Genomic DNA, 18,364 nt, shown 5'->3' with positions numbered 1-18,364 from the left:
TAATGATTGAGAAGCAGTTTGAGATTGCTATCTGTTAGGTAGAGTTAGTTCCTGTTAAAGCTGAGGTTGTGCAACACTTTCTGTTAGTTATTTTCCTTTAAAGTAAGTTAGATAACTGACAACCGAGCGCCTTTATTGTCTAACTGGAACCCCATATAACTACAGAATGATAAATGGACTTGCCAAAACCTATTTGTACGTGAACTCCCTTCCTGTAGTGACGTTTCCTTTAATGAATGACGACGTGTTCTCCGTCTCCTTTTTGCTACTCTGATTGGTTCACACTTAGAAATGACATTAACCAAGATGGCGCCGGGAGACAGAGGAAAGTGATGCCAGAGAGGAACTACAAACGTCGCAGCTGGCACAACAGTGTGCACATATTCTTTCTTTACAGCTGATTGCAACCAGACTTGTGTGGCGTCTCCGAGCAGCTGACGTCCCGAGGAGCCGATGAGATCAAGCTACTCTGTCAACTGTTTGCTAACAAACGGCTAACAGTGGCTAACGTTTAGCGCTCTGTAACTGCGGAAGGCGAGTAAGAGAGAAGGCAACAGCCTCAAGTAGAAGTTCGCTTCTTTGAAAAGTCTCCATATCATACATTAAACCAGCTTTTTGGGGCTCTGGTGGAGTCAAAGCGGTTGTCAGGGAAGTTACGTCGTTGATCTGATAAGGTGAGACGAGGAGAGGAGAGGCGTCATCTTTGCTTCTTTGACGCCATGGCTCACTCCCCTCTTCAGAGTGGACTGCCGGGGGTTCAGGTAAATATAACATAATGCTGTCACTATAAGAGTTAAATTATTTTCTTTGAATCTTGCATCTTATGCCTCTGAAGACTACTACCTACGTGTAGGCAAAGTCACCTTTTCCACCTCTGTCACATTTTGGTTTCACTGATAAAAAGTTATCAAAGTCCATTTAGGTTCCTGGTAAAACTGCCTCTCTTATTACTTAGTTAAATGCAGATTATTCTTATTCTTGTCTAGATTTAGCCTAAATGTATTTAATGCAACGGTAACCCTCCTTATCTGTTTATTATTCTTTTTTCTTTGAATTTTTAATATATATATTGAACTAGAGCAGTCTGTGTTCCATTTTGAGTTTCTTTTTTTTTTTTTTGCAATTTTATGAATACCTAGAGTTGTAATTTAATTACAGTTAATATAGATTTTTTTTTTCTGTTTAGTCCCATTCTCTAAAATTGAACCTTTAAAGTGTCTTACATTTCGTACTATAGGTGAAGACATTTATATGTTCTCTAAATAATCACTTTGCATATATAGGATAGAAAAAAATAATTTTGTGGGCAACTTTTTAACAACTTAGCACTATAGTTTAAATAGATCAGAATCATCCTTGATGCCAATGTGGGAAACTCCCTCCACAGAAAAAAAAAAATAATTAAATTTACATATCTGGGATCAAAAGAAAGTCAACTTTGTAAGTTTTTATTAAAAAAAAAGACTTCAATTGCTATAACTGACATTTGTAGCATTAAAATTAGAAAAATCTGTGAATATTTGTGTAAGGTAAAAACTAAAGTTAATTTTGGCATTATTTAATATTTTTCTTTCAATTAGGATTGCACAATATGAGGAAAATATTCCGATGACAATATAGATTGCGATCAATCCACGTTTTCCTGACTCTTCTTTCTTTTCGTCTTCTAGAATGCCCCAACGTTGTTCAAGAATTTTTGCATCTCAGCCTCTAAAAATACAAATCAGGTGTGGGCAGTGAAGGAATTAAAATCCATTCAATTGGTTACAAATATCAGCAGCATGCAGAATTTGTATGTATGGCACTTAAGATATAATATCCTAATAAATATTTTATCCACTCAGTTACTTGCACTACAGCGCTATTGCGATATCGAGCAGAATTTGATATATTGCGCATCTCTACTTTTGAGCATTTTTGTGCCCACTGGTCACAGGTGGCACCAATTTATTTAAAATTGGAATAAAATTTGCACAAAAGTTGAGCATTGCTGCCTATTTCAAGTGTCTTTAAGAAAGGCATATAAAAAAAAACGACTAAATAGTTTTGCCACTTTCTGCTTTGCATGTACGCACTTCAGATTCATATTTATTCGTGTCTCAAATGGGCAACTGATGTTACAGCAAGTATAAAAACAAAAGACAAAGTACCAAAGCTAGAAAAAATTAAAATAAAAAGACTAAAACGTACCAAAAAGGACATGCAATGCACAATGGGAAGAGTTCTGCAGTATAAATCATTGTCGACCAACAGTTGCTACGAAGACTAACAATCAGGTGCAACTTCTCCAACCCATCCTGCATTACACAGAGAAATTGCTGTAGGAACAATGGAGTGATGGTACCTGTTACTTTTTACACAAAGAAGTCTGAGCCGGAGGACAGAAACCGGAACTCGGCATGTAAGGATGAGAGCAAGAATGGCTTTAGTTTTCTTTATGATGTGTTTATTGTGAGTATTGTTCAACTCCTAAGATCTTATTACTAGTACGTATTACTCTGCTGAGGGCACTTCTTGACCTGATACTAAGACTTCCAAACCAACAGAGGAGAGAAACGGTCAACACAGATTCAATATATGATCTATAAAATAGAATCATAATTTACTTATCAACCTGAAACTTTGCAAGCTTTCTTAGACAAAATAATATTTGCTTTCCCATTTTTTTTGCAGGTAAATTTGAACTTATTATCCAAAATAGTCCTAAGATATTTGTAGTTTTCTACTGTCTCGACCTTTAATTACTGTTTGATTTGTGTTTTGGGGCTTCTGTCTAAAATCATTGCACATGTCCTTTGTTTCCTGCACATTTAATAAAAGAAAAGCATTATCACACCAGTCAACAAATTCATCGAGCACAGGGCCAATGGGCATGTTCATCATCATGTAGAAGGCTAACTATCACCGAATCGCCTGCAAATTTTAATATTATGATATTACACTTACACTTTGTGTTAAATAAGAAAATTAGCATAGAGTCAAAAAAAAAAATCTTTTTTTTTCTTCATAGCTGAGCAGATGTAAGCCACAATGTTGATATGAATAGCAACCTAATGCAATCTCCCAAGTTTGCATAATTCACAACCACAACATCACTCTTTAAAACATCCCTTAATTTGTATTTATCTTCACAGCTCTCTTGTAGCTTGTCTTTCAAAGCATTGCTTGGTTGCAGTGAAGGTTTATTCCGCGTCTGTTGCACTTTGGTTTTCTGACGGCAAACCACAAAGTTGCTTGGTGCACATGGTAGAGAATCCAAAACATGCTTTTAGAGCGACCTTCAAGCAGCAGCAGCAGCAGCAGCAGTAGTTGTCCCAGCAAACCTGCTGACTATGGAAGCGGCAATTGCATTCCAGTGATATGCGATCTTTGATCACACTGTTATTTTTCCTGTTGTTTATACAGAAGTCATGCTCAACATTATAAATTTCATCTGGATGACTGATCACACCAGTGTTGTGATAGCTTCGTGAGTTTGTTGTTTTTTTTGCGCTGCACCGCACTGCATTTTCGTGTTGTGAAGTCCTTTCAGTTCAGCATTTCCCTCTGCCAGCTGTTCAAAAGGCCGTTTCTCATCCCGCCTTCCTTGTTGATTTGACCATCATGCATTAGCAGTTTTTACAGGAAACTATTCTCACAGGGCACAGGCAGTAAAGCAATTTGCTCTGAGCTCTGGCAGATCATCGTTTTACAGCAAGGTTACCTAGAGCTAGGTTTTTGGAGTTATCATTTAGAAAACTAATGCTACTTTACACTCTAAATTCAAATTGTGCTCTGTAGTGCCATGCACAATGTTATTAATGTTTTGCAACTATTTATTTATTTATTTATTTACAAATTAACAGGTCTGTTTTGAAGGCAATTATTCCCACTCTGGAGCTCCATAGAGAAATGAGCCATTTAGCTCTGTCAATAATTCAGAATGCAGTTCCTCTGTTTTTGTTTAGCCTTTGCTTTGGAGGCCATTAAGCCACAATGATGTATGTATGTTATGCGGTTTTATGATGCAAATATTACTCATAGCAGCAGCTCGGAAGTGGGGAGAATGTCACTGCATGCAGACGTCAAGGTCGTGTGTGGTTATATTAGCCTTGATTACAACTAGTAGGTAATAATCATATCAATTTAAAGTTGTTAAGCTTTGCTTAGCTGATGCAGTTATTAACTTTTTATTACCTTGTATGTATAAAGTTTCTGGGAAAATGAATTTCCAGTGCAAGAATCGAGCGATTGACGTCTATTAGCTCAGCTATAAAACATTTAATCACAATTGATTAGCTGTATTGACTGCACTGATGTTGCAAATACGTTCTTTGTGCAATCCATCACATATACAAACGCGGTGTGAGAGCTGTCATCCAGGTGGCAACGCGCTTGACTGAAGTGGTACAGAGTGTTGAAGATGTACCAAGGTGTGAGAGTGAAACTTGAACTGGCTCCTGCCATCATACAGTGGTGGTATAAAACCACATTGTTGCGCAACACGTTACATTTACATTCTGTCCTGCATCTCGCTGCTTCCAGAACGGCATGATGTTTTTATTTTTCATTTTTTACATGGAGTATAAAATCTTTTGTTGCTGATTAAATTAAAGACTTGGTGAAATTGAACCTTTTGAAGTTGGGGAATTATTTTTAAATTGTTTATCTGGAAACAAAAACTTAAGACATTGCTTTTCCATCTTCTTAGTTGTTGCCATGTATTTAAAATGAATGTTACAGGATTATCCAGGTTACCTGCAGTAGTGCTTCCTAAAGAATGAAGCTTTATTTGTTGTACTTGCATAACGGGTTCATTTAAATTGCTTTATGATAGGATTACAAATATTTACAAGCTGATTAACATTTATTAGCTAATTTTATTGCCAACTTCTCCACACTTAATGTAGGAGATGTTGTCCAGAAATAGAACTAGGTTCAAGTGGAGCAGCTCTGTTACGTTGGTTCCGATTTGTTGTTTTTGTAGACTTACGATGCTTGTTTTGAAAATGATTTCCTCTGCCCACGGCATCGCTGTCCTCCCACAGTGACTCTCTTAAGATATTTGGATGGCATGAGTTACAAAAGCATTTCATTTCTCTTTGGGGACAAATGAAATAGTTTTTACTTTAATCAATCTTGCACTCTGATGTCAGTATTAGTGAAGAAAGTTATCTGTAGCAGTTATTTCTGGTATTTTGCAGCTTTTTTCCCCCTGAGTTATATGACAGCTTTTGCTTTATAAATGATTAAAGTCAACTACAGCAACAAATGATGTTCTAACTAATTTTGATTATTTTTACACAATTAACTAAATATAGGTGGAGCTTAGCCTGTTTTAGATAAACAAGAATGACTAGGCGCAAATACACACTTCCACACATACCTGGTACAGACACATAAATATGCATTTAGACTTAGGTTTCCTGTTTCCTGTTGTTTGACTAAAATTTAAGTGTTTTCTTTCTCTTTCTGTGTGTGTGTGTGTGTGTTTTTTTGTTTTTTTTGTTTTTTTTCCGAAGAATTTCAACGCCGACCCAGAGGAACTTTTTACCAAGCAGGAGCGGATAGGAAAAGGCTCCTTTGGAGAAGTCTTTAAAGGCATCGACAGAAGGACTCAGAAAGTTGTAGCCATTAAAATTATCGATCTTGAGGAGGCCGAGGATGAAATAGAAGATATCCAACAAGAAATTACAGTGCTGAGCCAATGTGACAGCCCCTTTATTACCAAATACCACGGATCTTATCTCAAGGTAAGCGTTTAGGTTTGAGGAAGCACTTGTGTGTTCAGCAAGACTGACATGGTAATGGTGAGTTTCTGCACGGCAGAATAAGCAATGTGGCTCAATAAATAATTGAGAAGGATAATGGAGTAATTGCCTTTGAAATATGGCACAGATACTTGGAGAGAGCAAGTCATAAAGTCTGCTGACTTTTTGGCCTGTCAACGCTGTGCTTTAGAAGTGCTTAAACATCTGAAAGTTGTGGTTCAGACTATTGCAGTTCGGGCAGCATTCAGACTCTCTAAAATTAGCAGCAGGGCGGTTGCAGAAGCAGAAACCGTCATGTTCAAGCTTCCCTAAAACTGAAAGATTATTAAAGCTTCATGGTTTCATTTAGGAACTGGTGGATTTAGATATAATCTAAGCAGCAACAAGAAACAAACAAAGGCGTAATTGCAGTTGCTGTATTGGCTCCAAACTATTTTCTAAATATAATATAATTTCATGCCACACTTAATGGAGCTTGGAGAGCCTCTCAAAGCTTTTACGGTGCTGCATAAACACCAAAACTGGAGAAAAGTGCTCCATTAGCTAAACTGCAGTGCGCTGCTGAGTATAGAAGAGAATTAAGGCTTTTTATGGTATTTGTGCATTTATTTATGCTTGTGCCTCGCAAAACTTGGTACATCTCTGTTATTTCATTATATCTACAAAGAGAACTTTTTTTTTTACTGCATGGTTATGTGGTATTATATATTCTGCAGTGATACACCATTACACCTTACTATTCCTATTTTGTGTGTTTTGGGATATAAATTGTTGGTTAAGAGTGATTAGACTCAGATGTGAAGTCTTTTTTTATAGTTTCTCATGTTAAAAATCACAAAACTCAAAGAGTTTTATGAGGAGATTTTGAGATGGACCAATAAAAATTTGGACATAATCGTGGAGTAAAGATAATGTGTAAAAATCTGAACGATGTGGTATATGTATATATATATATATATATATATATGGGTACATAGCAGAGTATGATAACTTTAAATTAGAATATTTTTGTAGCTTCTTAATGAAAAAAATCCGCTTTCTAAATCTGTTTTGCTTATTATCAAACATGTTTTCTAGCATCTTATTTTAGCTCTTACAGATGTGGTTGCAGTTTGTTCATTAGTTACTGCTAAACTTAGCAGGTTTTTTTAATTAGTCTTTTGCTTATGTCTCACAGACTTTGTCTTGTATCCATTTAATGACATGTATAATAAAAAGGAAACTTGGTAAGCTTACGCTAATTATGCAACAGTAATTTTTATTTTTTTCCCCACATACAACATGCAACACAAATGCAACTATGGAATATGAGTGCAACTACTAAACGTTGTTTTTAGCATCCAAAATAAAGTATAAATATAATCTATAAAACTCTGTTTGGAAAATCATATTACCTGAAAGAACATCACATTGCCCATTTATGCATTAAGATTAAAGACATTTTTTAGCTCAAAACATGACACCAAAAGGTGCTTTGACCAAGAAGATCTGGTGACAAGATTTGTCTCCATTTTCAAAGATTAAAAGAGAGGACGGGCTATTAAAAGCTAACAAAGAAACGAAGAGAGCACCTTGTCTGTTTCTGATTAGATTAGACTAACAGTTTTATTTATTATCTAATTTCGGAGTTAAAAGCGCTACAAGGCATTTAGCAGAAAATTTGTCACTTTACCAGCTAACTGATGAATTGTTACCAAAAAAGAAAGCATTCCTTTTGTTTAATGTACAAAAAATTAGCCTCCTCATTTTCACAAATAGTTGAAGTTGAGATGCAAAAGAAGTTGATAGCTAAAGAAGTCATTTTCCTCTTCGATAATTCCAAGCCTGGAAAACGAAACATGAGTTTATACGGTTTTTTATCATAAAGGACATAAGAATGAAGTAAAATGACTTGTTTTGCAGTATTTGCAACAAAGTGTTTCCCGTTGATTTCAAAGTTTGGTCACTAACTTTACCATAAAACAGAAGTTTGAGAGCCTAAAGATCTGCAGTAATGGGTACATTAAGGAAATGCTGCTCTGTCTGAAATGACAAAAACATTCAGTGCATCAAACTACACTGAATCGCTACATTAGTCTCACCCATAAGCTCGATTAAACAGCTGGAATGATCAAATATTATTAAGAGATATCAGAATAAAAGGGACTAAATGCATAGCACACTTTTCAATTTTGTGATTTTAATCCTCTATTGCTTTCAGAAAATATCAATAAAACATATTGCATTTTCTGGTTGTACTATGACAAAATGTTGAAGGGTTGAACATTCTTTTGGCAGAAACTGTGCCTGTCTTTTGAAAGCAGAGGTTTTTCTGTGATTTGGTTTTCTTCTAAGTTGATCATTAATCAATTTAAGAGAAAACTGTAACCAGTAATTGTCGTTCTTACCTTTTTCTAGCTGTTTATCATCCATCCATAACACCTATGATATGATGAAAATTTAAAGTTTTAACTCAAATTTTTATGTTGCATTTGATATGTACACATGTTAAAAAATATCCCGTTTATTCCTCAGGGTACAAAATTATGGATTATTATGGAGTATTTGGGAGGAGGATCCGCTCTGGATTTGGTGAGATACTAATTGCAAATTGATTACCAACTTAAAAAAATAAAATAAAAAACTTGGGAGAAAAATTGCGAGAGAACAGTTCGTACTCCTACAGCGCAGAGTCACAAACTTGCCTCTCTGTCCCAGTTGGAGCCGGGTGCTCTGGATGAAACACAGATAGCCACAATCCTGAGGGAAATTCTGAGAGGGCTCGAGTATCTGCACTCTGAGAAGAAAATCCACCGAGATATCAAAGGTAAATCTCATAAATGCTTTGCTCTTTGTTTGAACAGTAATTAGTGTCATCTGGTCAGCATGGTGCCTATAATCCGGTTTTATCGCTTTAGTGAGTTTAGAATAATTTCTTCACTTTGTGTCCGTGTCTAATTCTTCTTGCCGACAATGCAATCAGATTAAAAAATAAAAAAAAAATAAAACGCTGCTTCAGACACATTATGTTTGCTTTGTTAATATTATTTGCAACATATTTTCTAGTTAGATGTTGGTTGATTGGACGTTTTACAATCGTCCATGCCGCTAAGGTGATGGAGACACAACCTGGCTTTATATTTTTCTTTTTAATTCTGTGTGACAACTGCACCGTTTTGCTTCCCGGAGGAGTAAACGATGTGTTTTGTCTAATTGACTGCTATTTTTAGCTGCCAACGTGTTGCTGTCGGAGCAAGGCGAGGTAAAACTGGCGGACTTTGGTGTGGCGGGTCAGTTGACGGACACGCAAATAAAGAGGAACACTTTTGTTGGAACGCCTTTCTGGATGGCACCTGAAGTCATAAAGCAATCTGCCTACGATTCAAAGGTCAGTTAACGTGTGTTGAAACCCAGACTGGATTTCAGCTGCGTCACTGCTGTGAAAGACAAAGTGCAAATGAGTCTAAAAGCATTCAGCTATCAGCGTTAGGGGAGCGTGCTGCTTAATTCTTTCTCGGATAGGAAAAGACTTGAGCATTTTCATCACTCCTAATGAAAATTTATCTGACACGTTAATACATTTAAAAGCTTATCTTTGCATAATCTGCATATTGTGTACGTTTCTGATATTAAACCAGATGGTTTTTTTTTCTGTTTCAGGTCAGTAAGGATTCCTAGAATTTGTTTTATTTGCTAAATACCAGAATAATGAGATGTATTTTATTATTTGTTTTAGAGATTTTCTATTTACTTTCTTCGATGTCAGACGATATGCTTACTATATAGTTTGACTGCGGCCACTATTCGTCGTCGTCGTCATTGCTGTAGAAAAAAAAAATCTTATAGCTGATAAAGCGTCAGGTATAGCGATGAGTGAGCTGCGTTCAGCTTTCCATGAGCCAAAAAGGTTTAAAGTTTGAAATAAGGTTTCATTATGCAGCAGATGAGCGCAAACACGATGTCTCAGCATCCGAAGAGACCAACTTAGGAGCTGAATGCAGGATATGAAGTTAGACTATTTTTCTGTCGGCTACATTCTCCAGTTCTTAAACCTTAATAGAAACTTGAAGAGATTAGTTTGAACCTGTTTTTTGATTAAAGTGTTCAGCTTCATTTCTGCCCATTTTATTGATATTTGTCTTTGTGGACAGACGTAGTTAGCAGCATAATAAATAAATAAATAAAAAAAGACAGTGATAAAAAGTAAACATTTAAGAAATACAGTTAGGGGTGTTAAGTGTCCAATATTGTACTTTAATTACGGTAATAAAAACAGATGTTTTCTAATAGCAACGAAGAAAATTACTTATTTCTGTCGATTCTCCATTCAATCATATTTGACTTTTACAACACAATCGTCTTTTTTTTTTTTATTCCACTCAGTTTATTAACATAGCACCAATTCACAACACTTGTCATCTTATTCACATTCCAAATAAATACTTTTAAGTTCATTAAAAAGGGCTTCAATGTGTTTTAAGTGCTTGTTTGTATTTTATTTTGTGGCAGGCCTTAAATGGGAAATTTTGCTGTAAGTAATTATACTTGGATGAATTAATCCAATAAAAATTTGTCAGTATGAAAATGTGTGTGTGTTAGAGTTTTAAGGTGGTTGTCAATATGGTGGCATTTGGAAATTTTAGTATTTACTGACATGGTGATTGTTTTAAACACTTTTGGGCCTTTTGAGTTCATCTACGACTCAAATCATTTTACTTTCAGACAGACGGTTTAGCCACCATAATTATGTGGAACCCGTGGCCTTTATATTATTATACTTATTGTGTTAAACCACAGTGAAGCGTTGTTCTTCTGTTTTTTACCTTCAGCATTTCACTGACCCCTGTCAGCTTGTGTTGGTGCTGAGCGCTAAAGCTCAGTTTTAGACGCGTTTTCTGGTCTAGAAAGGCCCCAGTGGATATTTTCGGAACAACCACAACATGAGTCAGTGTGGCTCCTCTGCAGCTGCTGTATCACTGTCTGCTTTTTAGCAGAAGTTTTATGTCCAGCGAGTCATTGAGTTGAAATGTCATTTCCCAGTGTGTTGACAGACCGATGGCAGAAAAGGCAAGAGGTTTCTCCCTCCTTGTGAAATTCTCTTATTTTCCTTGTTTCACAGGCAGATATCTGGTCGTTGGGCATAACGGCTATAGAACTGGCTAAAGGAGAGCCGCCCCACTCCGAACTTCATCCTATGAAGGTCTTATTCCTGATCCCAAAGAACAATCCGCCGACGCTGGAAGGAAACTACAGTAAACTTCTGAAAGAGTTTGTTGAAGCCTGTTTAAATAAGGAGCCTAGCTTTGTAAGTTTCAACATCCTTGCTCATAGTTTAGAGACCAAAAACCTACGAAATAGATCCTTTGAAAATTCACTGCTGTTTGTGGTTGTTTTTTTTTCCCCCCCACAGAGGCCAACAGCCAAAGAGTTGCTGAGACACAAGTTTATTGCGAGGCACGCCAAAAAGACGACGTATCTGACCGAGCTGATCGACAGATACAAGAGGTGGAAGTCGGAGCAGTCGCGGGAAGACTCGAGCTCCGACGACTCGGACGAGTAGGTTCACCGTGCGACCTTCCAGACGAGCGCGGTCGTACCAGGTACCCTGATGTGTCTGAACCTTGCCTCACTGCAGGGAGCTGGAGGAGGGCGGCAAATCCAAGTCGAACGACAACTGGATCTTCGGCACCATCAAGGACCATAGTCCGCTTCAGGAGTCGCCACCCGAGCCCGTTCAGCTGGCTGAGCCTGTAGAGCTGCAGGTGCAGGTGGAGGCGCAGGAGGAGACTTCAGAGAGCCTGTCGTCACAGAGCTTAACATCAATATTCTCTCCATTGTTCTCCGAGGTATTACGTAATCAATAACTTCGAATGAAAATAATTCTGTCGAACATCTGGAGTGATTCAAACTTCAGGATTCAGACTCAAACTGGATTTGTGTTTTTGATCCGTTTTCTGTTATCAGGTTTGGATAGGGATGCAAAACATAACATGGCTCCTCCAGCTCCATTTTCTGCAAAATATAAATCTAAATATCTAAGTAAAAATTTCTAATTCCTTATGTAGGCTGCTCTGCTGGTAACTTCTAGAATACATTCACCAAAAAAAAAACGACAAACAAAAAAAGAATACACATTTCTAGGATGTTTGGGTTCACACCTGCTCAAGTTTATTTGTATAGCAACTGCAATCCAGTAACAAGTCGGTTCAGATCAACCGTTTGTTCAAAAATTTGGAAAAAATATCTCCAGAAATAGACTAGACAAAAAAAAAAACAGTCTGCACTTGTAAAGTGGAAATTGTTTCGTGATCCTGAAACTTAAATTAAATCCGCCTCCACATACATATGCATGAAATTCAACAACAACAAAAAATAATAATTGGACATCTGTTATTGCAGTTAAGAGCAACGGGTGAGACGAGTAATGGAAAGCCAGAAGCTGCAGAGGAGCTGAGGAAGGCCGTTTTCCTGGCAGAGAACATCCACCCTGGGATCTGTGACTCTCTGGTGGCCGAACTGCTGCAGAGACTTCAGAGGTAAGTTAAGCTCGTGCAAAACCATGTGAACTTTTTTTCAGATTTTCTGCCTTTAGAACTACAAGAAGTACAAGTGGAAGGGAAACGGTGCATGGTTCTCGAAGGTTTTTTCCCAAGTGAAAATTCAAAAGACATTTATATTCAGACCCCTGTATTCTGATACTAACTAAACAAAATCCATTGCATCAAACTGTCTGCAGAAGTCTAAGCTTTTGAAAATATTTGCAGGCACTATAGGATTAGTTTTTTCTAACACTTTTTAAAAATATAAATCAACTGGCCTCAGCTGGATCATGTTTGGTTTTACTTTAATCTGCTTTTTATTTGTAAATAGTTATGTTAAAAAGAGCAAGGAAAACTTTCCAAATAACACGACACTTATTTTGTTTTTGATTTTCTACAATTTTGAAGTTTTTCTGTGCTGTCAGATTTGAACAAAAAGTAAAAAAATTGGCCAAAAAAATGTACGTCTCTTGCACTGAGACACACATCCTCATTTCTCAGATGCTTTTTTAGACGTTTGTAGGAAGGATTCACAAGTAGAAATACTTTTTTTCACAAATTTGTGCTTAATTACTTTTCTCCATGTTAACCTCTTGCCCCAGTTTTGCTGACTTTGCAGCCTTTTGCCACCTTATGAAGAGTTTTGTGTGTAAAATCTTATATAAACTATTCTTGTAAAACCTTAAAACATTTGAAGTCTCTTCTGACTAGGATTGCCTCTCTATAGCTCTCTCCTCTAAACTTGTTAAAAACTGAACATTTGAGTGCTTCCGTTGTTTGTGTAGTTAAAAACAACAGTTCTCTTGCCATGTCTCGACTTGTCTTGAGTTGAAAACCTTTGAAATCTTGAACGTTTTGCTCTGACGTCTCCCAGGTTTTCTGTGCCGCAGGCGGCCACCGCCCAGTGACGGCCGCCGTCGCTTCCCGCCTCTGTCCTGCTCTCCCGCCCCGACAGCAGCAGTCACATCTCCTCCGGCCTGCTCGACTGAGACGAATTTTCTCCCAGGAAGGCCTGCGTCACTCGTTTGGCTGAAGCAAATACTCCTGGCCTCCTTACCGTCTGTTTATCTGCTCGCAGAGCACCAGAGGGTCGAATGCAGGCTGGTCGGCGGCTGCTTACCCAGCTGCCAGCTGCTCTCCGATGTCCCCTCTTTGTTCCTCTTTCTCAACCGTTTTATTTTTAGACTGGAGTTAGTGATCTTTCTTTCTAGCAGGCGTGTGGAGTTTTTTGGTTAATTTTTTATTTCTTTTTATTATTTGCAAACGTTTACACTCTGTTCCCTTTTCGGAAGAAAACCCCCCCTTGCTTAGTTTGTTGCGTGCGTGTGGTAGCGAGAGATAACGAGTGGCGGCGTTCTGTTGAAAACTCAGGTATCCTGCTTTAAGTAGATTGGGTCGTCTGGGAGACGGAAGGAGCTCTTATGGGTGGTTGTACAGACTTGTAAATAAGCTCATTTCTATAAATTGTTGAAAGCGTAACAGGGCGGTTGAAACAAAACGGCCAAATGCAAAGTGCAGGCTGTTTGGTAAAGATTGCCTTTGCTTCTTCTTTTGTACATCAGTATTTTTTGTTGTTGTTCTCATCTCCAGTTTAAATTTTCTTCCCTCCACCGTTGTTTTGCCGCTGAATTCCTTTACTTTTTTTTTTTTAAATCCTCACTTTTTGCTGTGGCTGTAATGTTGTGGTAGAATGTAAAAGCTGGCTGGGTTTTTAAAGCCTCCCCAGTTGAAACACTGGATGCTGTTCCCAGCCTTCGCTCCAGGAGGGCGGGCTTTGTCGGCCTCGTCCTCTCCTGTTTGCTGTGCGTGATTGCTCAGAGAAACTGAGGTTTCATCCATTCATTCCATTAAAATGGCAGTGCCATCGTCTTGTTCATAAATCAGCAGACTCTTAGTCTTCCTAGGAGATGCACCGGTACTTCCTCTGGGTACCTTTTTAATTGCACTTCAAGTTTAAATGCCTTTACTAATAGCAAAGTAGCCATACAGCAGTAGCATGACAATTGCAGTATTTTTGCAGGAATGCGCCGTATTACAGAGAGAGGACAGTCGACTGGTCAGGCAGTGAGGCGTTTGCCTAGTTATCTATTTCTATTTGGACTTGATGGGAGGTTTTCATACAGGCACATCTCAAATGTATTAGAATAAAATGATTGAAAAGTTCATTTATTTCACCAATTTGAAACTGAGAGTGATTTTTTTTTTCAAACTTCTGCTCATTTTATTAGTTATGGCCTTTAGTGAATGGAGACCCAAACAGAAAATTGAAACATTAAACTTTTTTTTTCTTTTTGAAGCAGAAAAACTTTTGACTCTTACACTTCACAGCCTTCTCAAGACCAGTTAGCCCTGTTGCTTGTGCACCACACTTTTTCCTTCCACTAAACTTTCCATTAGTATGCTTGTTTACATCCACATGTGAAGGACCAGCTTCTTCACCCTTCATGTGAAGAGGGCTCACTAACTGGATAAATATGTAGGATGGAAGCTTAATTCTTTGTTGGCCATATTCCATAACCACCAAAATTTAAAGAAGTAAACCGTCTCACTCTCTGCAATTTGATTCCTTACAATTTTGATTCCAAACTTTTCGATTCTAATTTACTGAGGGGTGCCTGTCGATGCTCAGAGAAATTCCACATAAGATAAACTTGCTGTCGGATGTAAATATTGGGTGGCCAGAGACCAGCTGCATCGTCATGACTGTTCAAAGAGATTGTGCATGATGGTGTTAACGGCCCAGAGCCCACAGACTGACCTGGGTGGTATGCGTTGTAGCATACTATTACAGGACGGAAAGATTGTCCAGTCCTAAACGGTGATGAAGCGGCCTTATAATGTTTGTGATGAATGGGATCAATATTATCAGCTTTAAAAAGGTTGGATCAGATTTCTTTTCTTATTTTTTTTGTTTTTGTTTCCCGTTTTTGTTTTTTCGTTTGTTTCTTTTTTTTGCATTAAAATGCGTATGCGGTGACTCTTGGTGAGACATAATAAAAGATCAAAAGTATTGCTTTGGTTTCTTTCCAGGAAACATGTTGAACCGTCAGTCTTTAAAGTCATTTATAAACCATCGTTGTCGTCGTTGGCCAGAAAAGATTTCTGATAAAACGACTGCTGTTATGCTCTCCTTGGCATGAGGCGGTTTGTGTGTGTGCGTGTGCATGCACAGCTTACGCTAAAGGAATAGTTCCTAAAGTTTAGGATTATTCATACTTCTAGCAGTTTTAAAGTTTTTTTTTTTTTGTTTTGTTTTTTTTACCAACAGGTTTCTTTTGACTAGTGGGCAGAGTCCTAACATAAATGTTATAGAGATTTATTTATTTTTATTTTTTTACATGTTAAATCTAAATCTGCCAGGAGTCTGATAATTTCAAGGTAAACTATAATTAAAACCCCTAATTGGGATTTTAAAATTTTTCAAAGGAAGAACTCTGTCCCACCTTTATTAAATAGTCATGGTACAATTAAATACAATCCAAAGTAAGTTCTGGTTGAAGCGGCGTCAGGATTCAGCATTTGACCATGGATTTCTTAACTTTCTGACTGAAAAAATGGCTTCCAGAAATTTCATGCATTTCAGAGTGAGTCAGTATTGCAGTGTTAAGTTCAGTCAGTGCTGGTATTCAGTGTCTCGGTGGGCATGGAGTATTGTGAGCTTCTCAGCAGATCATAAATAACCTTTAGTGACGGAATATACCCACATATTTACTGTAAAAACAGATGACATCATAGCTTCCTAAACTCTAGTTTTTAAAAAACATTGCTCTAAAAAAGCCCAGTTGGGGGAGCTCTTTTATTTTCCACATGATTTCCAAAGCAGCTGACTTTCTTTGTGGGGAAAAAGAGCAGAACTGGGGAACAAACCCCGGTCACCATGGCGCAAAGTTAACTCTTTAAAACCTTGACATACCTTAATTACATCAGCCTACCCATCATGCCTTGCTCTCTGTTGTCAGCCAGTTTTACCAGTGGGACCATTTGACCCAAAAGCTCCTGGGTTTCCTAGACTGAGCAGGTGTTCCTTTAACTTTCAAATTGTGCCTTTGAAAAAAAAAAAAAAAAATCGTCCGTTTTATTTCAGGTTCCATAACTGCGACGCTCAGCTGGTTAAGAAAAATGCGCAGTAATGATGGAATGTTAGAAATCAGCAAACCAGATCAAAAGCCACAAGTGTAGTTTAGTTTTGTCTCTCTGTTGTTCTGCAAAGTTGACTCGTCTCCTTTTTTCTTTATCTTTCTTTGTGAAATCTGCCTCTGATAAAAAAAAATAATAATTTGCACCTTTTGCATGCATCTATTTTTTTTTTAAATTTGTTGCACTTTCTGGGGTTTCTTTTAAGTTTTGCGAGAAGTGGTACTTGCGACTCAATAATCTTTCATTCAAACCAGTTTTTCTGTTTTTCCTGAGTTGTTTGTGGGAGCATCACTTCTTTATTTAAAAAAAAAAATCCTATCTATCTTATTTTCTTTTTTTTTTTTGTAGCTTGAGTCGGTGATTGTGTTTGTTTCTTTTAACACTGGAGAGCAATCATTTAATGTGTACATTTCATGCGGTGTGACTTTGCTTATTCACGGCAGTGCTGTTGGATTTATCAAATGCTGTCAAATGATTAAGAACAAAAATAATTAAAGATTGTTTGAACGTTGAATTTTTTTTTTGCTTGTCTGCAGCTTTTTATTTTCTTCAGTGCCTTTTTGAAAATTCACACTGTTGATTGTAGTTCTTTAATCCTGGGGTGGGGGCAGTTCTTCAAAATATTATTTTGAAATTGGTACTAAATTACTACAGCAAAGAGATTAAATGCATCAGCTGTGTCTGAAGTGTAAAACCTATTTTCCAAAATTAAAGAAAATTTTTCAACAATCATATGTAACCATGGAACTGTAGGGATGTCAAGAACCTCTTATACTGCTGAATAAAACTCTCCTAGAAGCTAAAGTTATGAATTTACCTAAAAATGTGTTCTGTATTTATTGGTGATTCAAACTGAAATAAATATTTGTAGACTTCTACTCTTGAAATGTCATTTCTATCCAATCATTCACTCTCCAAAGCAGGATTTTGGGAAAGACGCAGAAGACAACTTGCACCGTCAGGATCCTGCGAAATATCACTAAGTGTCGATAAAAGACAGGCGCGGTAGACTCTGCGCAGGTTGTCGGGGCAACAGAACAATTAAGTGTGGTAAATTAACCTAAGGTGCCTATTTGGTGAGTACCTGGAAGTCTATAGATAGTTGTAGTTGAAGTCTAGATAGTCACACAGGTCACATTTGAAAAATGCATTGTGCATTTTTTGAGTTTCTTTGAATTAAACCGCGACAAAGCATCAAAAATCATAAATCTGTAAGGGAACCAAATATTGTTTTTCACAGCAGCGTGACCTTTGGATAAAATCCTCACTTTGTTTAACTTCCAGCAGTTTAAGAACCACACAGAGGCGTTTTTTTTTTTTTTTTTTTTCAGCAAATACCTCACAGCAAGTTTTATTTATACATCCAAAAACAAACGAAAAAAAAAATCAGATTTCTCACACTATATACAGATATTACATACAGTGTTTGTACACATATTACATAGTTTGTACACAAGAAAAATATACATAAAAATGTAAACTTTTGTATACAAAAAATACCTTAGACAAGTCAAACAAGGACCAATAACAAAAGGTGACTAGATTAGCTCGTCCTATCTTTAAAAACAGTAATACAGTACATTCAATGAGTATAGGAATATCGTCAGCCATCTCTGAAGTCGAGCAGTTACATGTGCCTGCGAGCCCTGCTGGAAGGATGCCGTACTACGTGGCTTTGTCTGGTGCGGCGACTAATCTCTTGCCTTGTGGTTACAGCAGTGTTGCCACACTTCCAACCGTCACTCTTAACCAACCTGATTTTTTTATATATTATCTTTTTATTGAACGTGGGAATACCAGAGAAAGAGAAGCCTCCGCATCTCTGGGGGGGGGGGGGGGGAGTTCTCTTTGGAAAAGGGAGAGAAAAGATCTGGGCTATCTCACAGCTGGAAACAGGTGGGGGTGGGGAGGATCTGGTAATTATGTCATAAAAGATGAAGGCAAAAATAAAAGGGGAGG

General features: G+C 37.4%; 1 protein-coding gene across 1 annotated transcript; it reads left to right on the top strand.

The window, feature by feature from the left end:
• The first annotated feature begins 259 nt into the window (after window positions 1–259).
• On the top strand, window positions 260–17,283 carry stk24a (serine/threonine kinase 24a (STE20 homolog, yeast)). The gene is made up of 10 exons (XM_015001349.2): window positions 260–761; window positions 5,502–5,732; window positions 8,265–8,321; window positions 8,448–8,556; window positions 8,960–9,117; window positions 10,849–11,034; window positions 11,140–11,285; window positions 11,365–11,575; window positions 12,129–12,265; window positions 13,143–17,283. Exons 1-10 carry the CDS (start codon window positions 720–722, stop codon window positions 13,174–13,176), a joined length of 1,311 nt encoding a protein of 436 aa, XP_014856835.1. The 5' UTR covers window positions 260–719; the 3' UTR covers window positions 13,177–17,283.
• The last annotated feature ends 1,081 nt before the right edge of the window (window positions 17,284–18,364 follow it).

The sequence above is a fragment of the Poecilia mexicana genome, unplaced genomic scaffold (genome assembly GCF_051168715.1).
Source record: "Poecilia mexicana isolate PSO_F unplaced genomic scaffold, ASM5116871v1 scaffold_2, whole genome shotgun sequence".
Lineage (NCBI taxonomy): Eukaryota > Metazoa > Chordata > Actinopteri > Cyprinodontiformes > Poeciliidae > Poecilia > Poecilia mexicana.
Note: the sequence above shows the minus strand (reverse complement) of the source record. Positions and strands in the feature narration are given on the sequence as shown.

What these genes read in the sequence shown, in the direction of transcription:
- stk24a (XM_015001349.2), top strand. Translation starts at nt 720, where the DNA reads ATGGCTCACTCCCCTCTTCAGAGTGGACTGCCGGGGGTTCAG. An exon ending in ACCACGGATCTTATCTCAAG is followed by an intron (nt 5,733 to 8,264) that starts GTAAGCGTTTAG and finishes TTTATTCCTCAG; the next exon opens with GGTACAAAATTATGGATTAT. An exon ending in TAAATAAGGAGCCTAGCTTT is followed by an intron (nt 11,035 to 11,139) that starts GTAAGTTTCAAC and finishes TCCCCCCCACAG; the next exon opens with AGGCCAACAGCCAAAGAGTT.